General features: G+C 40.6%; 4 protein-coding genes across 4 annotated transcripts; 1 reads left to right on the forward strand and 3 right to left on the reverse strand.

The window, feature by feature from the left end:
• Positions 1-19: 19 nt before the first annotated feature.
• LOC106709601 (DALR anticodon-binding domain-containing protein 3) lies at positions 20-3,292 on the reverse strand. The gene is made up of 5 exons (XM_014501444.2): positions 2,586-3,292; positions 2,103-2,287; positions 1,731-1,864; positions 1,180-1,326; positions 20-509 (listed from the first exon to the last, which is right to left on the reverse strand). The coding sequence occupies exons 1-5, from the start codon at positions 3,218-3,220 to the stop codon at positions 336-338; spliced, it is 1,275 nt and encodes a 424-aa protein (XP_014356930.2). The 5' UTR covers positions 3,221-3,292; the 3' UTR covers positions 20-335.
• A 639-nt stretch (positions 3,293-3,931) lies between these two features.
• On the forward strand, positions 3,932-5,632 carry LOC106709603 (dnaJ homolog subfamily C member 25 homolog). The gene has a single exon (XM_014501446.2). It carries the CDS (start codon positions 4,099-4,101, stop codon positions 5,116-5,118), a length of 1,020 nt encoding a protein of 339 aa, XP_014356932.2. The 5' UTR covers positions 3,932-4,098; the 3' UTR covers positions 5,119-5,632.
• Positions 5,633-7,307: 1,675 nt separating this feature from the next.
• On the reverse strand, positions 7,308-26,533 carry LOC106709602 (blood vessel epicardial substance). Its single transcript, XM_014501445.2, has 6 exons — positions 25,673-26,533; positions 19,483-19,640; positions 10,819-10,921; positions 10,507-10,647; positions 10,053-10,188; positions 7,308-7,426 (listed from the first exon to the last, which is right to left on the reverse strand). Exons 1-6 carry the CDS (start codon positions 26,153-26,155, stop codon positions 7,362-7,364), a joined length of 1,086 nt encoding a protein of 361 aa, XP_014356931.1. The 5' UTR covers positions 26,156-26,533; the 3' UTR covers positions 7,308-7,361.
• Positions 12,275-14,691, reverse strand: LOC106710483. Its single transcript, XM_045679893.1, has one exon. The coding sequence runs from the start codon at positions 14,642-14,644 to the stop codon at positions 12,422-12,424; it is 2,223 nt and encodes a 740-aa protein (XP_045535849.1). The 5' UTR covers positions 14,645-14,691; the 3' UTR covers positions 12,275-12,421.
• Positions 26,534-26,895: the final 362 nt, after the last annotated feature.

Genomic DNA, 26,895 nt, shown 5'->3' on the forward strand with positions numbered 1-26,895 from the left:
GCGCTCTCCAATCGGCGCGCGCCAATATGCCCACAACAAAATACCTGGGTCAATCACGTGAACTTTGTGTTTCCAAACAAAACATTTTTTCCATGAGCTCGGTAGCGCTCCTGCGACGTGCGAGACATCGCATAAGTTTTATTTTCTTGCATACGTGCCTTTTGCGACGGCATTACACAACACGATATAGTGTATAGACACAAAGATGTGATGCGCGCGGCGACGGCGGGCGGAGGGGAAAGTTTAAGTCGACGGCGATTCAATGTCAACATTGCGTTCGACGTTTCCCTGCAACTCCGCTGCACTGATAACGCAACTGGGTCGGAATGTATTCGTCATTTAAGTGTTAATGTGACTATGATGTAAAAGGATAACAATAAAAATGAGTGGTACATTTGCGAAACGCTTTTAATGTTTAATATTCGTAAACAAGTCTTTAAAGTTTCGTTAAGAACTTTCAGCATATGGATTCGAGCAAACATGACGGGCAGCAGATGTGAGCGCGGCTCCTGGAGACAAACAAACACAGATTAGCGAGGACTGTGACCGCGAGCTGCTGCTCTCTTTTACACATACATGATTGTTTCGCTGCTTTTGTATTCATAATCTATTAATGTTTAGAATGATACAATGTAAATACAATTTACTGTATTGATAATAATGCTATCATTAAGTTGCAGTATTGTTTTCAATGTGAAAGTCGCGCAGTTTTGCTAAAAAAATTACTAAGCAATCATTATATTTATTTTTAATGTTATATCTTTAGAAGTGGCCCAAGATGCAATATTATGTTCCGAAGAACTAAGGTCTAAATTAATTAAGAACAGCTTAACTAACGTATGATCTTCCGGTAACGAACCCGACTAGTTTCAGACCCGTCGGAGTTCTTCTTCTGGGCGAGTGGTTGAGTTAACGTAAACAACAAAACGCTTAGGCGTTACGCGAACGCGACTACTTACTGAACTAGTCGGTGCCGTCACCGGAAGATCATACGTAAATTAGCCTTTCTTTAATAGTGTATAATAATGTCTCATGAAAGTTTAAACAATTAAGATGTAAGGTCTGTAAGGTCTCTCTAATGAAGCCCTACATCTGTGTGCTGTCATTTTTTTTTACTTTTCGATTTTCGGTGACAGAGTTTCCTCCATAGGGAGTATTGGTGAGGCAGTAACAACTCACCGTCAATATCCTAGTTTTCCTGTAGTACTGACTGAGCAGGCGGGCCATGGCGCTCAGGAAGGCGCACAGGCGGTGCGGCCCTGTCCCGCAGCCAGCCAGCGCGCCCGCGGCGCCCGCCGCATATGTCAGCACTAGCGCCCACTCCTCCTGCACACACACACACACATACATACACACAAACATACACCTCAATCCTCAACGAAAACCTGCTATTTTATATTTTTATTAGATATACAAGAAAAATATTCATATCTATAAGTAGAAATTTGTTTTTAAAAAGTTGATTCAGTGGCACCAATAAATAACATTATATTTTATGTTAATTCTAATTACATTAGCAACCAAATTTGTGTAGAATATTCATAACATTACATTTCAATAAGTGAGGATGTGTCACTTCAATGAGAACAAAATACATGCATTGTAAGGAAGCGATGTATGTCTCCACAGACCTCACACATCAACATGTCGTTAGGTAGTTGGCAGCAAAATAGAGTAGACTGGGATGTCATGTTGTCTTGTTAATTTGCATTAAAAAAAAATTCAATTACCTCTTGAGTTAACAAAGAGAAATCAGTGTTTGTGATTTGAGGTAGTGGCGGATACGTGCCATCAACAACCTTCTCATTGAATGTCCGTATGATAGTTTCCAATCTGGCACAATTGTATAGGATAAATGCGGCACCTGCATAACATAACATTATTTTTCTTATTCATATTTCATACAAATGTGTATTGTAACATTTCATTAGGCATTTAAAGTGAAAGTCTAATTAATGACTGACTCGGCAACTTTATATATCAATTAACAAATAGTTATTTAGTTATCATTGCAAATGACAGTGTCATTACTCAACTAATTGATGTGAGATCCAGTTATGTCTACAAGATTAAATTGACATTTTGATACTGGTGAAGGTCACCTTTGCTACATCCAGTGGACACATCAAAGTTTATTTTGACAGCGGAGCTGGGCTGAGTCTGTAGTAATTCAAATGTGACGGCAGACTGTCCGAGGTGCGCTATGAACTCCCGCCACTTGTCTTCAGTGCCTGCTCTCATACCATATTTGTGCTGCGCGATCAGCATCAACTCATTCTGACGTAATCTAAATGAAGATGTAAAACATTTATCCACAGATCTTCAGAAACCATTTCTGTGCTCATAAAAACATTGAGTTGATAAGATCCAGAAATATAGATATACTAGTATTCTAGTATTTGAGTGAAGCCATTGCCCTGCCGTCATGACTCTTTGTGTAGACCACACCATGATGTTAGCACAACAGGTATTCATCTTTCATTTGTCATTTCAGTTCCCTTCTTAATTTAAACATTACACAAATAGTGTCAGGGTAGAGTAGGGTAGGACAGATAGGCACAGATGCAAAAGCAAATAAAACTCACTTGATAAAATCATCTCCACTTAAAGCATTTTCCTTGACATTAGTTTTAGCATTGAGTACAGCTCCACACAGCAAGTATTCCCCTGAACCGCAGCTGTTTGATGACTTTGAGGTGACAACTACTCTTGTAGTTTCAGACAAATTGCTTGAGTTTATGGCAACAAGATTATTTATTGCTTGCACTAAACTTTTGACACGCAGTGAAGTTATACCGGCTCCATCACACGACGGATCGATGCACGCAACATTTTGTTTATCATTTAATTTCTGAATAATCCAATTATTGTTTTCTAAACAACATTCTAAGCATACTCTTATAGCAATACGTCGGTCGACAAACAAATGGACACGATCATTGATAAACTTTACGTTTTTGACAGATAATTTCCATTTCTTTGATGCGTTGATGATATCGACGGCATCTTTCTTAACATATGTGAGAAAATTGCTGTTATTTAAGTCCGCTTTTTCATTCACATATTCGTGCCAAGCTGTTATAGTGTTAGGAAAACTAAATTCGCCGATTGCCTGCAGGTTACTAGAATGTTTTTTAATTAACGTTACTTTTTCATCTCCGTCGCGCCCAATTAGAAAATAATTAAGATTTCTTGTGAACTCCTTCAAAAGATCATTCATGTTAAACACTAATTAGTTTTTTAAACACTAACTAATTAAACTTTAATTTTTTAAAGATATTGAACAATCTAAAAAGTTCTAATTAAGTTTATTATGAATATATTTAAACCTTTGTTTTTATGTAAATATCATTGTTTTTTATTATTCGTAACAAACAGTTAGTTCTGAGCCTTGACATACCAACTGACAACTGAACTGACACATGACATGTTGACATTGACATGACACATGGTGCGAAAGAATCGAAAGAATATATAAAGCGCATGGCGCTATAAAGTAAAACCCTAGAATATAAGGCAATGTTTGTTTGGTTTCTCGTTTCCCGCATCATACCTCGCATTTAAATAATTCACCAAATAAACTGAAAAATTGTGGAGTGTCTTCAACTTTACTGTACTGTAATTTAAATACCTCGTATTGTAACTTTTCTTCTAGTCTTACAATTCGAAATATACAACATAGAGAATGAATGATCTAAATTATGGATAGTCTAGTCTAGAGTTACGTTTCACAAAGTGTGCTCCGTGTGGCAACCGCATTGAACCACAGCATAAGAGTATCGTGCGTTTCGATTAAATGCCTCTATTATGTAAACAGACAAACTCCATATAAGACAGCCATTTCGATATTTGACGTTTTATACACAACGGCAGGTCTTTGCCTAGTCTGTTTCTCTGTAATCAAAGGTATTGGCTGACGTCGATGCAATTGATTGCGACGTCGCGTTGACTTGACATTGACAGATTGACACAACCAGCCTGTGGAGTGCGGAATGGGATATATATATGCAGTTTTATTCATAAGAAGATTTATGTCTACTTCGAATTGACGCGCGTTAATATATAATTCAATCACAGAGATTATGTTTTAAATTTAAAATGTTGTTATATCATAGTAAGCTTATAGTTCTTTCATTAATATGTCAAGTTATCACAGTGTATTCTGCAGACCATTTACTTGAAGGTATTTATTGCGGAAAAAGAAATTGTTATGAAGTTCTAGGAGTCAGCAGGGAAGCAACGAAAAATGAAATCGGCAGGAGTTACAGACAGTTGGCCAAGAAATTCCACCCGGACATGCATCGCTTGCCCGAGGCAAAGAAGGAAGCGGAAGAGAAATTCAAAGAAATAGCTACGGCGTACGAAATTTTACGAGATGACGAAGAAAGGTCCGACTACGATTACATGTTGGACAACCCGCAGGAGTACTACGCGCATTACTACCGGTACTACCGGCGCCGCATGGCCCCCAAAGTCGACGTGAGGATCGTCATCGCCGTCACCATCTCCGTCATCTCGGTCATTCAGTACTACAGCGCCTGGTCCAAATACGACACTGCCATTAAATATTTCATGACCGTGCCAAAATACAGGAACAGAGCTCTAGAAATAGCTAAGGCGGAATCCAAGGAAGCACAAGGCAAAGGAAAGGCTAACAGGAAGAGCAAAGCGGAACAGAAGATGGAGCAGGACAGGGTCATAAGAAGAGTTATAGAGGAGAACCTGGACATTAGAGGTGCTTATGCAAAACCCCAAATTATAGATATTTTATGGATTCAGCTCATACTCCTGCCTTACACAATCACTTACTATGCATATTGGTATCTGAGATGGTTCTGGAAATTCACAATAATGAAGCAGCCTTATGGAGAGGAAGAGAAACTGTATATAATACGTAAGTACATGAAGCTAGGTCAACACCAGTTCAATGCTCTCGAGGATAAGGAGCGGCGGCAGTTCCTGGACGAGGAGCTCTGGATCAAAGATAACTTTTTGGTTTGGAAAGAGCTCAAAGATGAAGAAGAGAAAAAAGCTCTCGCTGAAAATAATAAATACAAACAATACAGACGGTACGTAAAGCAGCATGGGGTGGGCCGGATGACCTTTGACGACTCCTGATCTGAGTCTTCATGGACCATATGTGATAAGCTAAAGTTCATGAGGGATTCACTACCTTTTATATATTGCATTTATTTATTTATGCACCAAATAAAACCAAGAGAGTACACAAATTGTTACTTTTATTTAATTTATAATTTCTATTCACCTCAACATGTACTACAATGATTCTGTTACAAGGTACATTGATCACAAATGGCCACCAGTGGAGGGCAAGTGGCGGGGAGCAGTGCCCGCAGCTTGTCCTCTGCATGAACAGTTAAATTTGTCACATTCTCCCTCTGGGATGTTTGGTGGGACATGGTAACCATAGTTGAACTTCATTCATTTAAAAAGTAGCACCTTTGATTTTAGTTTTATTATAATTATTAAATTAGGGAAATGGACAAATTTAAGTTATTCAGCAGTATGCATACAGTTAAATAATTTGAGATCACCGAGACATAATGTTGTGTTCCTGCAATATTCAAATATATTACCAATTATATAATACGATCAAATACAATACATACAATCTTACAAACATCATATATATGTATATATAATATGAAATGGCAGTGCATCAAATCTAAGTAAAAATTTGTCAAACAGAAATACAAATATAAATATAATAGAAGAAATCTGATTGCAGTGGCTCTGTTGATGTAATGTTTTATGTCTGAACAACTGAGCTTTAGCTCGCACGTATCAAAACTCTTACAGTGTAAATGAAGTAAAGAAATGTTTGTCAACATTTCTTTCACAAATATACTGTAGCAAGATTGCCAAATTAAACAGAATTTATGATTTTACGCAACTTAGGATTTATTTTGCGTTGCTTAACGTTAGATGTGACAATGCAGCGCGGTGCTGGCCTCTGATTTCGTTCAAGAAATCAACATTTGACACTATATTACAAAACATCTGCTCACAGAGGCGTGAAATTGGATCGAATCGCTTTCTTATCTGTTTGAATGTACCAAGAGGAACATTATTGAAAATAAAATTGTCTAAAATATATAAATTCAGTAAGATTAACGTGTCTAGATCCCGGGAACACTATGCTACTGTTTTTTATAAACGGTATTGGCTGGAAGGATGTGTAATCCCTCATTTACACAAGGAAAGTTTCGTCTCGAGTGGACATTGTTCAGGCGAGTCTCGTACAAATTGCTCCCAAATCTCTCTTACGAGGCTCGTCAAGACTAAGATCTTTCAACATTTTTTTCGAATTTCAAACTACTACAAGCACAACTTCTGCTGCCACAAACAGGCGCGAAACTAGTACGATGTGTTAATACGCGCTGTCTCGAACATATCTGTGTACTCGTAAACATGAGCCAACGTTTTGATTATTTTTCGGGGAAGAAACTAATCCACGGGTTATAACAGAAAAAATGTCAAAAATAACGCATCCAAAGCTGACACACAGACAGCGCGGAGTAGACGCAGATCTCCTCCGCAGTGAGCAGAGTTGTGTCACGAGGAGCGCCAACACGCAGCTCAGCGGAGTCTCGCAAATATTTTTTGCTTAACTTTATAAAAATATTGTGTACTTTTTGTTATTTCATTTTTACCCCTTGAATATAAAACGATGTAGTACTTAATTATTATTATGTAGGTATCATAAAATGTATTCGAGGGGTGGTATCGCGGCCAGTCGTGTACCAGTGGTCGGCGCACACACAGCACACACAGCACACATAGCACACATTACTGAACATTACAATATTCTAGTCATTTTGTACATACATATACATAAATTAATTCTTTCATATACACCGACATTACTTTCTATTTGTATTTACACAAAACGTATATTTAAATATACAAGTTGTTCCTCGAGTACTCCCGCCGGTGTCGGTGGGAGCTGAAACGTCTCTTGTCTGGTCAGCTCCCCCCCCGCCCCTCCAGCTCGAAATGTTGCTCCAGCTCCAGTATGAAATTGTTTACTTATCTATGGCGCACGTTCAGTCAAACCCGTGTTTACATATCCGGCGTGTCGTCGTGTCGTGTCGTGTCGTGTGAAGTGACAGAAGCTCCGCAGCGACAGACAATGTCACACTTCAGTGACGTTGCAATATTAAAGTCGAAAAAACAATCCATACACTTTAATGTTCCGCTCGAGAGTTGGTCGCTGGTTGCGGCGCGGGGCGGGGCCGGGGCCGGGGCCGAGGTCGGGGGCGGGGGCGGGGGCAGGTCGCGCGGGGCCGGGGCCGGGGGCGGGGCCGAGACGCACGCCCCCGCTTGGTCGCGGCGCGCCCTCAGACGGGCGTCTCGTGGTCGTTCTCCTCGATGCGACCCAGACGCCAAGCGTTGGGGTCCGTCGCTGCACAAACAAACACATCTTTATATTTGCATCAAATACGAGAACTCTTTCTGTTAGAGCGTATTAGTTAAATTATTATTTAGTCACGATATTAGGGTTGTTTAATTATCAGTCGGAGCGAGTGAACTTCTTCTCGTGATGCCCGAAAGAAATGTGCGAACTGTATTAGTGCTATTGTATTACTTTTACGTGATTAAATATTAATACATGTTTACATTACGTTCAAATGTCTATTTACAAATGCACAACAAACAATTGTGATGGCGGAGGGGAAGGGGGCCTGGTGGGGTGAGGCGAGCATTGCTGTGAGCGATCTCTGTCCTCGGAGTAGATCGTATTGACCATGAAGAGTAATGAATTACAAACACAGATGCACAGCCAAATAATAATGTGCGATAAAAAAAACACAAAATTACCTGAGAATTGTAGTTCCTCCAAACATACCTCGGGAGAGGGAACGAGTGAGGAGCGTATGGGGAGTGCGGGGAGTGGAGTGGAGTGCTGGGGCAGGAGCGAGGTTAGTGCAGCGAGCAAACTAGCGCTCCCCACTGTAGTCTTTTTTTAAAATAACGTTTCTCAAAACCCAAAGAAACCTTTAAATTATATATAAATTTATGATGGAAAGCTGCTTTGTAATGAATATTTTCAACATGTATCAGGATATGTTTTATGTAAAAAATGTAATTAGCTGAGTGCGAGCGGCGCTACAAGATGTGAGATGCTGAGGAGTCACACCGGCTGCTACACTAGGACGGGATACTCGTATTTATAGGTACAATAAGCAAGCACAAACATTCGTTGAATATACTAATATTAATACTTGTTACAGAATACTACTTTTATATGTACCAGACCAGTGAGTACACTTAAACCCTGTGGTTTTTTGTACTGCTGCCTATTATAAATTGTATTGATTTTAAATTGTTTTTGTACAATAAAAAAAAATATATATTTTTGATTAACATCAAAGTCGAAAATATTATAAATAAAAAAATATATAATTATGTAAAACTGAATGTTTGCGTGTGTGCGAGTGAGAGAGACAAAGAGAGCAGCAGTCAGCGGGGCACAATACATACATACATACAAGTAACAACATCATACATATATCAAAGTCGTAGTTTTCTGTTTCTATATCTAAGTCTAATATTACTTTGACATTATGGTCACAAAAATATAGTGCTTAATAATATTATAGTGCAAAAATATCGAAGTAGTCTAGTCTAATACAGTAGTGATCATAAATATCATAGGTTATTCTAAATAGTGCGATCTATTTAAGACCGGAGCCATCATAGAAACTGGGAGAAACTATATATGTACATACAAATTTCTACATATTTATTATAAGGTAAATAATGAGATTCATGTGAGGTTAGATTAAATATGTCTCGAGAGCGACAACAAAGTTGACATGTGCTATAAGCTAGTGGCATGATGCACCCGGACATATTTTACATCGAGACACTTTAACCTAAGAATATTACAGAGAATTTTACGCTTTTTCATAACTGGGTGCAACACGACACTACAACAAGTGGAAGCGTTAGGGGAGGGGTGGGGAGGGATGGGGGAGGGATGAGGAGGGATGGGGCGGCGCGGCGTCAGCACGGGGGCGGGTGGTGCGGGGCGGGCGGGGCGGGCGCGGCGCGCAGCAGCGGCGCGTGCTCGCCTGCGCGCGGCCGCGACACGACACAAGCACACCACAGTTAATGTCGGCACATCACTACACCATCTCCTCACATCTTATTGTACTTTACAGTTTACTTTACTCTATTTTATCATACTATTATGGCTTCGACAGAAGATACTAATAGATGTAAGCTTATGCAGCCGCCATGCTGTTTGCTGTTTGCTGTTTCGATGCCCTTTACACCGAAAGCGAGGTTTTTGAATTCTCTAATAATTCACATTATTCCTACACTGATATATAAATAGAGATTAAACATAACATCAACATAGAGAATGCGTGTTCTAATTTAGGAATGTTCAAACTACCACCAAAATCTATTCAGTACAAAACTCAAATTAACGCAAAGCTGTCAGTTGATGGCTGATGTATGATACATGCAAGAGGCATTCGACACCGATACATCGCTTCACAAGCATCCCGCACAAAGTAACTACATAGCATTGACACAACAAGCTGCTCCCTGCGATTTACAACATGTTTTTTGTGTTCGTTGTTGTTCATTTGCCAGTAGACAGATAGAAAGTAAGTATACAAAGGAATTGGGCATTTTCCCGGAAAAAAAAGTAATCTACGATCTATTCCATAATTTCATCTCTCTGTAGGCAGAGTTAAAAATATATAGATAGGTCATGTGGTTTTCGCCGTCAACCCTCAATACATCTAAGCATTCACATGCAACGATCTACAAGAAGTCAAGAATACTACAGAAGCACGCAAAATGAAACCTACGACTTGAAGGAAAGTCTTAATCTATGTGATAATTGGACAGCCCTAAGATGAGATAATGTTTGATAATAACGCACCAAGACGCGGGCGTGAACCAACGTCGCCGTACATCTCTACCTCTACCTGACATCTCTCCACATTGAATGACAAAGACAATTACATCTGTGTCACAACTGGAGGAAAGTAACATTTAGACAGATCACTCACCCTGCAGCTGCCGGTTGAGCAGGGCGGTGATGCCGGGCCCGTCGCCCGCCTTCTTCACCACCAGCATGGGCTTGTCCTCGCCCTCCTCGTAACAGTTGGGCAAGTGGCCGTTGCTCGCCGCCATCGTCTCGCTCACCTGCAACGTCCCACCACAGCACCTCGTCACTCGCACTCACAACACCGACATGACGCCATATTACAGCTGCTCCACCATTTTGTCAGCAGGTGGACAGATAAATCACAGCATTAATTAAAGAGTGAGATGACAAACGAGCATATTGACCACTATATTTTAGGAATCACAAATCCTAGGTTTCCAAAAGAAAGTCTTTCCTTATCTTATTCATCTCCATACTGACAAAAAACTTCCCATCCGTTCATTATAAAAACGGGATGGTAAGCGGCCGGCAGGTTGTTCGTGAGGCGCCACTGTATGTACGTGTGTGTGTATAACCTGCATGAGTTTGTGCACGACGTCGCGGCCGAGGATGTGGTCGAAGACCGCCTGCAGGAAGCCGTCAGACATGATGGAGAGCTTCAACTTGTCGCGGTGCCACACCAGCACGCGCGACTCTTCCATCGCCATTATCGACACCTGCAAAGGATCGACAACCAAAACCTTGTCACAATATACACACAGTATTTCTGTCTTACTAGCTGTGAACACCTCTCGCCACACTTTCCTCAATAACTTTATAATGTAGAAAAAATAAATAAATGCGAAACATAAATGCAAGAATTTTAGTAAAGTTTTAACAAAGATTACCTGAAAATATTCATCAGTGGAGACGCCGAACCACTCGGGCGAGTCAAGGAAGTGGTGCGGGAAGACGATGTGCAGCGCGCGCTGGCTCTGCGACACCACCAGTCTGAGGAAAACACAATACTCACTTCACACACAAATCATGCACTACGTTTTCACATGTGCTATGTATGTGCATTAAACTTTATTAAATCTAAATGAGTTTTTTGTGACATTCGTCTTCAATAAACAATGGTTCAACGACACGTGTTCCATGAGCTAAGAAATCATAGCTTTATATTATGACATTAACGATGGTTTTCATAACATTCAATCTTGTGCGTGTACACTTTCTTTCAAGCATGGGCCACAAGGTCGGATTGGTCGGCGACGTGAAAGCAATACTGATTGCTGACCGACTCTTCTTCTGCATCGCTACGTCTGCTCGTCGCTGCCGCCGCCGCGACCGCAACTCATTTCATAAGAACTGTGTGCATAACCGTTACCTAGGTCGGCTGCGACGTTGTCATCGATCCTTGACACACCTTTCCTTTATTGATTTTAAATTTATTTACGCAAATAATATTTTCGTGTATGAACATCGTCACGTATATCAGGACAACCAAAAGACTCATTTGCCGATATGTTTTCGGCCTTAGCTAAATGTCAGTATAAGAGCAGCTTGACCTTTTTTATACGTTACGTGGATATATTTCATCTTTGAAATCAAATTGCTGTTGACGGAGTCGAGTCACTCGACGTCGACAAAGGTCGAATTTGCCGAAGGAGAGTCACTGGAACGTATGTCGTGTTATGTCATGGCAGAATCGATAGAATTTTCATTTATACAAAAATGCGGATATCTACTTATTTTGTTTCATTTGAAATGATTTAAATTTTTTCCATAGAAAGGCTAAAAGTACACGAAATAACTGCATCGCATACAGTTCTTTAAGTTCAAATACCTTAACTAGAAAATTTATTAAAATGAAATATGTACAAACGAAATACATTATGATTCAATAGTTTTGAAGAAGTGAAAACGAGCATCCAATTATGTAATACATTTAAATACTGTGTAGGCAGCGAACACCGCAACCGCCACCTCATCTACAAACAATATAACCGCTCGCAATGAGATTCATTCACAAAACGGGACAGCGCGGCGGCGGCGGCGTGAGAGCAAGTCGGTCTCACTCGCTGTCTCTACCATCTACTACTAGCACTGCCACTGCCCTGGCATATATTGAATCATTTGCGTATTGCCTAACACACATACCAGACAATCAACGTTAGGTAGATGTCAGCAGATATTTCGTAACATATCATACCTCTTTCGTTTTTAAACAACTCCTACTCCATCATATACCAATATTTAAAGCATAAATTTAGTTAACAGATGAATAACGACTAACAAGTCAACTTGTATTGTACCTACATACATACTGTTAAATCAATTTCCTTTATTAACAATGTTTTAATAGTTACAAATTTCACAGTTAAGTTTCTTCCCCTGTTGCTTGCTCGCAGACTAATTTCAGACTGGTTTTGCGGGGCGTGCGCGTCGTTGCGCTCGCGTTTGGTGGGGGTGGCGCCTGCGGTGCGGGGGAGGCGGTCTAAAGCGCGGTTAAGCGCGAACATGCTCGGGGCCCGATTTGTCCAGCAGGGGGCACAAGCGAGTGAGGGCACGACGTATAACTCCTCTTGTTGTTTTCACCTCCGCGACGCGTGCAATGCCATCGTCACCCGGAAATAGTTGGGTGACACGTCCAAGGCGCCAGTCCAGTGGTCGAGTGTTGTCCTCTTGTATGATAACAAGATCCCCCATTGCCAAGCTTGGTGTGTTTTTCTTCCACCTTTTGCGTTCCTGTAATTCGGAGATATATTCTTTCTGCCAGCGTTTCCAAAACTGTCGACGAACTCTTTCCAGCAGCTCGTAGCGTGTCTGGCAGGGCCGTTCCGGTTCTGAAGGGTCTGTAGATGGTATAGATGTCAGCGGCCGGCCAATTAGGAAATGTCCTGGAGAAAGAGGAAGGTAATCGTCAGGAGTGGAGGATAACGGGGATAAAGGACGGCTATTCAGTATCGCCTCAACCTGTGCAAATAAAGTACATAACTCTTCAAAGGTAAAATGAGAATTGCCTATGGCTCTTTTGATTAAGTGCTTAGCCGATTTAATGCCGGCTTCTGACAGACCCGAAAAATGAGGAGCATATGGAGGTTGAAATTTAAAGGTAATTGACTTAGTCGTAGCAAATTCTAAGAGATTGTTCGCATTTTTCTTAATAAATTGACCCAGTTGTTTTGCTGCTGCAACAAAGTTACGGCCATTATCACAATAAATTTCCCGCGGTATCCCTCTTCGAGAAATTAGCCGACGCAAAGCTAGTATAAAGGCTTCTTTTGAGAGATCGCTAACTGCCTCTAAATGAACGCATTTATATCTAAAACAAATAAATAGACACAGATAGCATTTTGAAACCCTAGCTCCGCGACCCTTTTTGTTTATGATATTGAATGGGCCAGCAAAATCCATTCCTATAGTTTGGAACGGGAATGCAGGAGTGATGCGTTCAGACGGTAAATTCCCCATCATAGGTGTGAGCGTTTGGCCTTTATGTCGACGACATACCACACATGCGCGGACTGTACTCCTAGCTAATTGTCGGCCACCGATTGGCCATATTGTCTGTCGGACCGAGTACAGTATAAGCTGAGGGCCTCCATGCAGCTGACGTAAATGCTCCCTTTCGAAGATTAGTTTGGTGAGTCTGTGTTTTCCATCTAAAATTATAGGATGTTTCTTGTTGTGGCTATAGTTTGACTTATTTAATCTACCACCCACTCTCATAATACCATCATCATCTAGAAATGGGTTTAGGGATGTAATTTTACAATTAGTTGATAATTGTTGGCCCTTCCGTAGCGCGTCGTATTCCTTTTCGAAAGATTCCTTTTGTGATTGTTTTGCTAGATATGCTAATGATTTATTTAGTTCGCTAGCCGAGAGAGATCCTGTTATTTTGGCATTTTTGTTTTTAGAATTATGAATAAATCTCAAAATATAAGCTAATGTCCGCGTTAGTCGGTTGAGTTGTGAATAATTATCTATCTTTATTATCGGGTCATTGTCGGATTGGATTGTTACTAGGACTTTCATCTCAGGTAAGTCTGCTTCATGTGAAGTATTGTTGTTGTTCGTCTGTTCTATAACTGGCCATTGGGTGTCTTCCATTGCAAGGAAAGAGGGCCCAGTCCACCAATCTTGTAGTTTGCGTAGTTTCTCTGGTGATACGCCGCGTGAGATGTAGTCAGCCGGATTGGAAGCAGTAGGTACGTAGCGCCAAGAAGACAGATTTGTGTTTTCGCAGATTTCGACAACCTTGTTGGCCACGAAACTCTTCAGTTTACTGGGACTGTTGTTTAGCCATGCGAGTACGACTCTAGAATCACACCAGTGTACGCTTTTTGAAACAGGACATCGTAGGGACTCCAGCACCAACTTTGATAGATTAGCAGCGAGTAGAGCTCCTAGCAATTCTAATTTTGGTATTGTTAATGGCGGCTTGGTTGGAGCTACTCTCGATTTGGCACATAGTAGTTGGACTGTAATATCGCCGTCTTTGTTGATAGACCTTAGATAGATGCAGGCGCCATAGGCGTGCATAGATGCGTCACTGAAGGAATGTAGTTGTATGTTGTTTGTTTCATCGCATAACACTCTTCGTGGGATAGTTAAGTCCGATAATAGTGGAAAGCCTTCTCTAATTTTATGCCATGCCCTTTGTAGATCTTCTGGGACTGGCTCATCCCAGTCTAACCCTCTTTTCCACAGTTGCTGGAGAAGCATTTTTGGCTGGACCGTGCATGGCGCTAATAGACCTAGTGGATCAAAGATGCTGAATGATGATGACAGAATAGATCTCTTGGTTGATTTGCTTACAGTGTCGGCAGTGGGAGCTTCAATCGTAAATTGTAGAACGTCTTCTGGTGGACTCCAACCTAGGCCGAGTGCACTTGTAGCATCGCTCAGGCTTAGATTGGCTTGCAGATCGAGAGTCGACTTAGGGAAAATCTCAGGAGCGTTCGATCTAAATTTTCGTAAATTGAAACAGCCTGATTTTAGTTTTGAAATAACAGCGTTAAGTATGAAAAGTAACTCCTCCTTTGTATTTGCTCCTGTTAGTAGATCGTCACAGTAAAAGTCGTTTTGTATAATTTCTTTGATCTTTGGGTCACTACAGTCTTGTCCCAACATCCACAGACATTTTGTGCTTAAATAGCTGGCACTTGTGAATCCATACGTGACAGTGTTTAGTTTAAGTGTTACAAGAGGTTGATCCGGTGCCTCACGCCACAAAATTAATTGAAGATTACGATCGTCTTCATGCATTAAGACTTGACGGAAGAATTTATCAATGTCACCGGCTAGTGCGTATTTGTGTGTTCTGAAGCGTAATAATATTGATAATAGAGCGTCTTGCACCTTAGGACCGGTGAATTGTATATCGTTGATAGATACGCCTGAAGTCGTAGGAGCGGAGCCGTCGAATACCACTCTTAGCTTTGTAGACTCGCTGCGGTCGCTAAGCACGGCATGATGGCAAAGATAATGACCTCCAACAGGAGGATCGAGCGTCTCGGAACAGTGACCTAGGTTCTTGTATTCTTCTATGAATTCACAGTAGGCTTTCTTTAGTGTTGGATTCTTGCGGAACTTCCTTTCTAAAGATAGAAATCGTCGCCTTGCAAGTTGATATGAATCGCCTAACACGTTCGGCGGTTGTTTGAAAGGTAGCCTTACACAGAAGCGCCCGTTTCCTTCGCGTATGGTGTGCTCTTGAAAATGTGCCTCGCACATTTTTTCACTGTCGCTGAGAAGTGGTCTTTTAGGTAGCTCTTCTAGCTCCCAGAATCTCGATAGCTTGTAGTTTAAGGTATCTCCAGAGTTGTCATTTGTATTGTTTGTTACTAGATGACAGTCTACTCGTTGTAACTTGTTGTCGATATATAGCGGCCCTGTAATCAACCAACCTAATTGTGAATTTCTTAACATAGGTAGTTTCGGTCCAAGGCTTCTCTCTTCGCTTCCAATGATCTGCCAAAACAAATCTGCACCGATTATAATCTCTACTGGGCTAGAGGTATTAAACGAAGGATCGGCTAATAGAATATTCGCTGGTATATTGAAGTGTTTGATATTTATAAGTCTGTGTGGAATATTCCCAGTGAGTTCGGGTATAACGGCGCAGGCTTGAGTAACATTGAACCTTCCCGTGGTTGATTGTAAACGTACTACACTTCGCTCTGAGATGAAACCGCACGGTGTGTTCGACATGCCCATGATTGGTACCGCCTTTGTGGGTATAACGTTTAGTCCCAATCTCTCCTTCAAGGACTTAGTAATAAATGTAGCTTGACTACCTGAGTCTAAAAGACAGCGTGCCTTCTGCTTTTTATTCGTTTCTGGATTTACCACCTCGATAACTGCCGTTGATAGCAGGACTTGGATTTCAGGCTGAGATGACGCGATGTTTGCAATGATTGGATTATCTTCAGCCGTAGCTACTGCGGTCTGCACCGAGACATTTGCGGCGGGCTGTGACGGAAAGTGCAGCAATGTGTGATGTCGCTTGCGGCATTGTCGGCAAGATGAACTGCGGCATTCCTTGACGTTGTGTCCTCTCTTCAGACAGTTAATGCATAGATGTAATTTTATAACTTCGGCCTGCCTTTGCTCTGGAGTCTTTGCTAGGAACGCAGGGCAATTGTATACAATATGATCTTTTGAACAATAGGTACACGTGGACTGTGGTTTATATTGTGTTTTAATATGAGCTGGAGTTATACTGGAGTTTGTTGTGCATGTTAAGGACTTATAGGCGTGCACGTTTTTACTTGAAACTTGCTGCATGTTAGTTGTATTTGTCCTTTTGTTGCACGTTTCTAGGATGCTTGCTCTCTCTTGTAGAAATTTAGTCAATTGACTTAGTTTAGGCATATCTTCGAAAGTGTTTCTGAGTTCTTCCCAAGCTCTTTTTGTGTTATGGTCTAGCTTCATGGAGACCATATGTATAATAATAGTGTCCCACTTGTCTGTAGGTTCACCAAGGCTTGATAATGCTCTGAGGTCCTTATTGACATTGTCAACTAAGGAGCGTATTGACTTGTCATTTTCCCGGCTAATGGGCTCTAGATTAAACAGTGCGTTCAAATGATTGTGGATTAAATGCCTCTTGTTATTAAATCGTTCGCACAGGAGATCCCAAGCTTCGTTATATGTCTGTGATGATACTTCTAAATTTGTGAGCAATCTGGCAGCCTCTCCCGTAAGATATGAATTTAAATAATGAAATTTATGAATTGGTAAAAGCTGCGGATTATTGTGTATGAGCGACTTATAAGTGTCCCTGAATTCGAGCCAATCCGAATAGTTGCCGTCGAATTTGGATATAACAATAGTCGGCAATTTAAAACTAGCTTCATGAGATCGACGAGAGTCACTTTGAGTTGATGATGCTTGGACATTGTTATCTGCATATTGTTTGAGTAATGTTTTTGCTTTGGCTAATAATTGAGTAAATTGCGACTCTGTGGCGTCTCTCTGATCGATTTCTTCGTCAATCGTCTCTGGGCAAAGCTCATCGATCTTATCTTGTAGCAAATCGTAACTTTGAGATAATTCGTTGATTTTCTGTGTCTTTAGTTGTAACTCGTTAAATTGAGATTCTTCGACAATAGTTCCGACTTGTGCAAGATAATTACTAAATTTAGTGAGTCTTCCTCTGATACTGGCCCGTTTGTTTATTAAGCTATCGATATCCGCCATTTTGGACATAGTTTACTTGATAGAAGTATGAAAATGTGGCTGCTGCCTTAAACTAGATTCAATATGGACTTTAAGATGCGTATTTATAAAATGGAAAATATTTACTCAATACTCCTCGTAATTCTGGCTGACAAGTTACCGGCACTCCATCGGCGTCGGCGAACTAGTAGAAATGCCACGCGGTAGAAATGCCACGCGGTGGCAAGGCTCGGGGCGGGCGCGTTGGGCGTACTCGAACCACGTGTACTGAAATAGTCGGCCCAAAAGCTGGATATATAAGATGCTCGGGAGAAATACAAGTGCCAATAGCGCAGCACATACAAATAAATAGTGCGTGATGATTTTAGATATAAAAAATAACACGTTTCAGTTCAACCAAGGGAAATTGTAAACAATTATAGAGTTAGATCGACCTTGGGAGATAGGTGAAATATTATATAGCGTAGTACATAAGGAATGAAGTTGTTATACAGTATGTACACACGTTTTGGGGAAATATAAAATTTAAGTTCGACCAAGGGAAATTGAATTGAAAATATAGCTCGACCTTGGGAGTAAAGATTGGGAATTGAAATTTGTAACCTGACAGAGGAAATTGATTAGAAATTGTTACTGATCGACCAAATTTGTAGCGAAATATTGCACAGGTTGTAGGCTACAAAAATGGGAAGGATATAACGGATAGATAAGGAACTTAGCTGAGAAAATAGGAGTCCAGCGGCGAAGGGATTGCGACGGCCGGCCGGACCTCTTCTTTGTTCTTTAGCACCACGTGGTTGTTGCCGCACGTGGATATTCACTCGAAGCTCGAACTTCTTCACCCGTATTTGACACTATTTAAATAGTGTTATTCGTCACGGTCGCCACTTTATGTTAAATCAATTTCCTTTATTAACAATGTTTTAATAGTTACAAATTTCACAGTTAAGTTTCTTCCCCTGTTGCTTGCTCGCAGACTAATTTCAGACTGGTTTTGCGGGGCGTGCGCGTCGTTGCGCTCGCGTTTGGTGGGGGTGGCGCCTGCGGTGCGGGGGAGGCGGTCTAAAGCGCGGTTAAGCGCGAACACATACATACATTTATATACAACAAGTGATCCAACATTGAGATAATTAAATGTGTCAATGTTATTAAAATTGATTATGTAATTAGGTGACGAACAAGAGTAACGTAGCTTGAGGTAACTAGAAGCCGGTCTGCGCCCTACTTACATATTTACTAAGATTGTACGCTTATTTAAGTGGAAGTAACATACTACAAATTTACTCATTAAACCCATATTTCGTATTGCTTCAATATTTTAGCACTAAATTTTACTAACGAATCCAATATTAATAAATAGGGAAGAATCAATATTCTAGTAAATTCTAGGAACATCAATAATGTAAGTAGGTTTGTAAGACCTTGTTGATTAAAAAATATAATGGATAATCGGTAAACTATACGTGCACCTCGTGTGCAATCAAATCGGTGTCGTGTTACAAGGGATAAGACGAGCCCGCCGGGACCGACAGCCGGCAGCGTCAGCCGGTCGGCGGCGCGGCGCCGGCTATTTGCGGCCGGCTGAGGGCTGCAATTCTCGGAATACTCAGCCAGTAAGTTGAAGCGCATGCGCAACACATAAATTACTCACTGGACACGCAGATAAATGTGTCATTAAATGAACATCTATATGGTGTACGTATGCTTGTCGTCTGCTTCTCTGCTCGATATTACAATTTACATTTCAATTACGGATGATGATGACAACGACAAAAATATTACAATAAAAGTGTTTACCAAACAATAAAGTGACTCTGTTAAGCGGCACGTTTGCTCTAAACGGTGCAATGTGACTAGTAACATAGCGGTGAGGTACTCACTTGCCGGAGAGAACGAGCGAGAGGCTGTCCACCTTGGTGACCTTCTCGTGCGCGTACAGCTCGTGGCACTTGAGATGGCGCACGCTGCGCATACACTGCAGCACGCGCCGGAACTGCCGCCGCGAGACGCGCAGAGGTGCGAACAGAGCCACGTACACCTGCCGATACCAAGCAAAGCCTGCTCTCGTCATTCTATATTACTAGATAGCAAGTAATTTAATTGTCCACAAGACTGTTTTCTTTTTAACTGTAATTTTAATTTATCCGATATTTTTACTATTATCGTAACAATACACTTATTAGTAATTAAAAATACAAGTATAAATTTTGTCATCACTTTTTGGGACAAAAAGAGTTCAACGAGCAACAAAGCTAGCTTTCGGTCGAGTTTCAACGCGGGAAGCATCTGCTCGCTCCGCGCATACGGCGGTAGGTTTTGCCTTCAATGAAAACAACTTATGTCCACTGACAGTCTCGTCATAAACAATTCAAGTTAAATTATAGTTTGTATGCCATAAAAACTACAATTAAGTATAGCATAAGCAATGTTGGTAACAATCAATATATAACATAACATATGTAGTAACAATAATATAGGCCACAATTGTGTGTGTAAGTAGGATTTGTCATGTGTAGCAACCATCCAAATAAAAACCAAAATTTGAATTTTTTTCGTATAATTTTGTGCAATTATTTCACCAACAATTTGCAGACGCTGTAAAACAAATTGCACGTACGATCCTTTTCATTTCAATCCATAAGACTGAGCGAGCCGTACCGTCCTGGATAGCTTACAACAAAGACGGTTTCTGTACAAAAAGTGTTATCAGTAGGTATTGCGAACAAAACAAAGAAGTGACTTCGCTTTAAAAGCCAAAACAATGGAGGGTGGTAGGGGGCGCAATACCGGCCGAAAACAATAATCTGGCCGGTCGGGCGCCGCCACCGCTGGCTGCGGTGCGTTGGGGCTGCTTGCGGGGTGCGGGGTGCGGGGTGGTGGTGGTGACAACAGACTTGGCTCGCCCGCGCACCCCCGACGTAAACATGCAGACAAACATCGACTTTGTCAGTACAAATACCTTGGCTACTTACTAAGATAGGTATTTGCCCGAATGTTCAAACTTATTGCTAACATATCATCTCAGGAATACAAATGCATTGAAATACTATTCAGAACAAACATTGAACTAACTGTACTTGTGTGTAACCTTTTTCTAGTTAGTTTATTATTTATTTTGTACTTTAAATTATGAACAACATTACAATCGAAACAAATACCGACAATAAATCTTCATCGGGACGACCTTCAATGAGGAAATGACGAGAGGCTGACAAGGCATTACATGACAACTTTAATCTTTGCTAATAGGATTTAATGAACGCAGCTAATCTCATCTGCTCGTATCTTCATATACATTTACGTCAATAAAAAGATAAAATCATAATGTGAAAAGACTGACTAGTTCTGTAAAGAATATTTTCATAAGAGAAACTTGGAACATGAACTTTCTACCCACCACTCCTCCCCACCCCTGTTTTTGTTTACAATGCACTAAGACGCAAGAATGTCGATATTACAATAAGAAGTCGACGATATGCATCATCATTATCATGCGTAGCGGGCAAAGAGCAAACTGTCTGACTATAGGTAAACTAATTAGATAAGTATCTGTTACTTATTGTCGCTGAGCACTGGCTCACTGCCCGACTCCGGCTACATCACCGTCGCCGCCATTTTAATTCACGGCCTTGTACAGCAGCGGGACGTGGGATAATTGGTTTCTTTGTGCTTTAGAAAGACAGTTCAGATAACAGACACAATAACTGTCGCGGAGCCGGCTACGAGCTGCGACTGTTCTTTTTGCATTGCTACCTTCATTGCTAGCGCGGGCGAGGTGTGGCCTACACAGGGCGCGCGGAACTCAAAAAATATATATTTTTCGCGGGATAAACTGCCACAAACAACGTTCAAATAGTGTTTATGTCACACCGCAACTTTCAATATTCAGAGTCTAGAATCTCTGTGTGAAACATATCCTTATCTTTGACAAAACAGATATAACAATATGTTTTAAACGGTGATTTTGGTCTCAAAAACGGTAACATGTATATATTGAGTAAAACATGGTCTTTATAGCCATGTTCACGTCCATAATGTCAATCACCTGCGGTCACCTTCGGTCACGTTTTAACCCTTGTTAAAACACGTATTTTTTTCATGAACTAACGCAAAAAACTTATATACATTTAGGAAATTAACTTGTTTGCCGGAAGCAGGAACCCTTTTGATCGGCGGCACGCGGCACTCCCCGGCGAATTCCACAAAGCTTGCCAAATGAAATCCAACTGTCTGCTGGCTCCCTACACGTTTCATAATATGTTTTTCAATGTATTATGATTTCTGTAGAAAAAAATCTACTAAAGTGGAAATCTGTTTCTCGACAGATAGTATGTTGTTTGAACGGGTTGTTATTTATGAAAGAGAAAGCTGCGCTTGCGGCGGATAGTTCATGCTTTGTTAATATTAATACATCTGAAAGCAGCACAAACCTCACGTGTGTGCGTGCGCGCGATCACGGGTTAAAACATAATCTCAAAAGACTCCGCTAGTTCCAGGAACATTGTAAATAAGCTTTTCCTATAAATACACAATATATGTTATTTTATCTCGTGTCTCATCGTATTTGTAATGAAGACAGCAAACATGGGCAAGTAATAGATATCCTGCCCTCCTGGCAAAATTACATATCAATACTAATGTGTCCAGTTGTTACCGGCGGCGCAGAGGGTCTTTGTATCACATCTCATCAACAATTATTTGCGAGCCAAATCGCGAGCAACTGATAATTTTAAATAATAGTCATTTTAACGATGGAAATAATCAAAATATTGAATATACTTTTAAAGATATTATTTGATTTTAATATTTCCATAATGTCTAGCATTCTAAGCATAAGCCAAAGGAAAAAAAAGAATAAGATAGTAAGGAGAGGGAAGGAAGTTTGCAATGAACATCGGCGTCGGTCACGACCCGTTCGGCAGGTAAGGCGTGACGTCACAGGCAACGGACGGCGACCCACTTACCTCTCGAGCCCCGAGTGCCGAGGTAGCGCCACGCTCCGTTGTATGCGGCTTGTGGATTCACGTGCCATTTAATGCTATATCCATTCTGAATCACCGCGACCAGCCGCGGTCCCATTGCCCTTGCCGTCTCGCCAACAATTAACACTCGCCGAGGGAAATAATTTCATATATTCCAACCCCATCACAAGACAATTTCCTCAGACGTTTTGCAAATGCTGCTTTTTTACCTATTTAAATTTTATACCATGAATATTGGATATTTTTATATATCAACTTGCGACCTAGCAACTCTCTACAAGTGTATAAAAAAACTTTTTCAAGCTGCCGATCCAGGGAGATATGAGCACACGGGTTCATAACTCAGTTTTGAATGTAATAAGTTACTTGCGACGAATTGATGCCGATCGGAGATGTGTTGTTACTATATGTACCTTTATGTTACCTAGCTAAAGTAAGTACTTTTCTGTTATGTAAGAAAGGAGGTCAATGTTTTTCTTTCAAATTGTATGTAAGTCATGCTTTGATGTATGTCTACAAACCGCATTGCAGCCATACATCAAAGTTCATTAGCGTCGGTGCGGCGTCGGTGGCGTCAGTCCGCCCCAACTCACGAATAAGCTTCGACACTAGCCATCGAGGAGGGGCGCAAGGTGGCGCGGAAGCGGAAGACACCCTCGCCCCGGTAGTGTTCACCGCGCATGGAATCGAATCTGGGACACGCGCCGCCAATGTAACTCTACCAGTGCGCTACATACATACACGTAGAACGTATACGTTCTTGATCAAAATGAAAGTTTCTAATTATTGTCCAGTCTAGTACCTATATTGCTTAGCATTAGTCGATACAAATAATCTTACTAATAATATTATGAATGTGAATATTTATATGTAGGGATGGATGGACGTGTATCTGAAGGTGCGGAAGAATACATAGGCTACTAATTATTTTTTTTTCAATTACGCGCGGACGTTTTCCAGCTACAGCTATTAAATAATAAAGATCACACAATATTATATTATATCGTAATAATTACTGTAAAAGCGCAGATGAAACGAAATCATTCACATGGTAATTTCTAGATGCTACAAATGAAAGGTTGGCTCTGTAAGTAGCGGGACGTCTTGTTCGCCTTGACTGTTGAGCAAGAAGATAATTTTCCTTTTTCGTTTCTTCGAGAAAAAGATTAAAAATCTAAACATATTAATATCGAAAAAAAGTCATATTAATCAAGTCGTATTTGAGTCACTGATAACGAAAAACCAATTTTATAATGTTTGTCTGTGTGATTATCCGCAAGGATGCGTTTGCTACAGGTAACATATTGCTGCTGTGCTGGTGCGATTTTGACGGGACTTCTACGGGATGGTAGCCGATTCAAGTGGGAATATTATAGGCTACTATTAATTCTGCGTAGGCGAAGTCGCGGTCGACCGTTAGTATAAATTAAAAGCAATCAATAATTTTAAGCCGACGGAATAAAAAATCATCAACCGCTACGATTCGGTGAATTTTAGATAACGTTGATAGTATTTAAATGGGTTATTCAGCATATACCTATAAAGTACATAATAAATAATGTGTAGAGCGGAATGGGCGTGCGGGGTTACAGAGGACGCGAAAAGATCGCGCGTCGTCGCGCCAGAATTCCTTACAAACTGGCTCTAATCTGACATAACCATAGCAGTGCTAATTACACATTCTGATAACGGCATAACTCATGATAACACATTGCATTTTAATCTGCTTGAGTAATGGAATGTAAGTTACGAATGTTTCACGTTCAAAAAGTAATTAAAATAAATATATAATTTCGTTTGCCTTTTTACTTGTAATTGAATTGTGTACTGTAATGATATAGGCCTTCGATTTATATCTTTCTCATTGGTTGCATCATAGTAATATGTACAATGCGCAAGACACGAGCGGGGGCGGACAGCAATTGAAAAGCAATTAGTGCTAGTCACTGTCTCCTCTCGGCAATTGGCAGTTAACGTACACTAATTGTTTTAGTTAGACAGCGATAACATAGTTTTTGAAACCATCGGTCTTTTCTGTTGAAGTAGTTAATAAAAGTGACAAAATCGCCGCGCTTTCCATCTATATACCACTCGTCTCTACCAGTTTCGCGTACGAGCTTTCGTAAATAAAATCAATGCATAGAGAGCGCACAGCCCTCTCCGCGGCCGCTGACCGCCCCCCACCCCCTCGACGACTTCGTGACCCATTGCTGATTGCATCAGCTGACGTTTTCATTGGGGAGGAATGCGATATTTTTCGACTGCAGTTTTATTTTTTGCACTTTGTGTAATTGCACATCAATGTTGCACTAATACAATACAACTTTTGTCTTTTACAGTTTAATTTAATTTCAATAAACACAATTTCCCATAGCTGGCTCACATATTACTACGATTGATATCTCAAAGTGCAAAGAATTATGTAGTGTTATGTATATGTAATGCTGTAGGCATTATGTATTGTTACAAAACTTATGTAATAAGTTCAGAGATATAATAATGTGTATAACTTAATTACTTAATTCAATTTTTCTTATTTGCTAGCACAAAAAAATGTTGAAACAAAGAACAATATAAAAAAATTCATAATCAAAGAAATAAAGTACCTTTATATGATGTAAGAGAGTGTTTATTGTTATGTAGGAAGGCAGGTCTGCTGAGTGCACAATTACATACTCATATATTGGGTAACTATCTTTTTTATTCAGAATATGTTTGTATGTATAATATTTTTGTATGAAAAAATTATTAAAAAACTTATTTAGTTTCCACTTGTTATAATTTTTACACATATTTGTAACTCAAGTCAAACAATGTGACTGTGAACTAGTTAAAGATGGAAAGTATGGAACTGACACTGAGCTGACCATGACACACTTCATGCTGGCATAAGTTATATCAATAATATTGACTAAAACACCCATGATAATGACTCAGAGGGCTGTTAACATATTTATATCTATTAATCATAGTTACAGGGGCACCTAATGGTAATTCTTTACACCAGTCAGGTCAGTACAAGTCTATCTAGGGAAACCCGTATCAAAAACTTTTTAGATTATAAAAGTTTATGAAAGAAAAATCTTACCTCTTCAATTTCCTTGTGGAACTTGATAGGTCGCATCAAATAGAACTGCACAGCAAAATATACAAAGTTGATCACTACAAAAGCACTGTTCCACAACACGGCATCCAGGTAGCACTGGACGCTCCACGCCCACAAACCGGAGAACGCGCAGCCGAGCACGAGCGCCACGCGCAGCCACACTAGCCCCGCCGGCGTGTGCGGCGCCAGGAATGACGCCAAGAAACACGCATTCGCCACTTGGAAGAAGATGTGGTTGACCGGCCGCCACTTGGGACAGTGGTGCAAGTACATGTCCCACATCGATGGCCGCTCCTGTAGCGTAACGTTGACCGAGTCGCCGACGGGTGGCGCGAGCCTCGTCGGCTCCACGAGACCCATGTCCTCTGTCGTAACGGTGACGTCACTGTCCGTCGTCGACATCTCCGTCGTGACATTTTGCAGGCCGGTAATCATGCCGATCGCCAAGGCACTGATAAACAGCATAGTACCCCCGAGTAACACTATACCGATCGAGTTCTCGCATCGGTGTGACCCTGACGACGCTTGGCATTTGCGCGTAATTTTTCAACACTTAAACACTTGTTCCAAAAATATTTCTCTGTAACATGAAGGTATTTATACGTTTTGCGAGGTTTATTTTGTTCTCGTTAATTTAAGAAGAAAAAAATAGCTGCGCTATGCCTAACAAAATTAACAACGGTCAGAGGTAAAAGGATGAACCAAACATTTATTCGTTTAGCCCTGAAATACCCATAAATATTAAATATATTTCAATAAAATAGCTTCAATTGTCTAAAATAAAAAGAAAAATCTGTGAAGCAAACAACAGAAGCCTACAATTTGACAGCAACAGCGAATGACAGCTGACAAACTGACAATTGAATGGAATGAGGAATGAATGAAGAACTGAAAAGCCACTGCTTGGAAATTGAATTGAATTGAATGAAGAACTCTGTGATTAAGAATCACTGATTTCTAGCGTCTCTGGTTTTCTGTCCAACCATGGGTGTGTTCCGATATGCACTGCGACCACTGTAGAGTGTGACGTCAATTCAGTATACTGTGAAGCCGTTCCTTTATAGCCAGTTATACTGGTTACGATTTAAAACGGAACGCAATCTCGTATACTGTCTGCCGCATTTTTTGACGCAACATTCAAATGAGTGTATTCAAGTTTTCTAGTACATAAAAAAACTGTTTTGGAGTACTGTCAAATTAAAAAT

This window comes from Papilio machaon, chromosome 11 (genome assembly GCF_912999745.1).
Source record: "Papilio machaon chromosome 11, ilPapMach1.1, whole genome shotgun sequence".
In the NCBI taxonomy this organism is placed as follows: Eukaryota; Metazoa; Arthropoda; class Insecta; order Lepidoptera; family Papilionidae; genus Papilio; species Papilio machaon.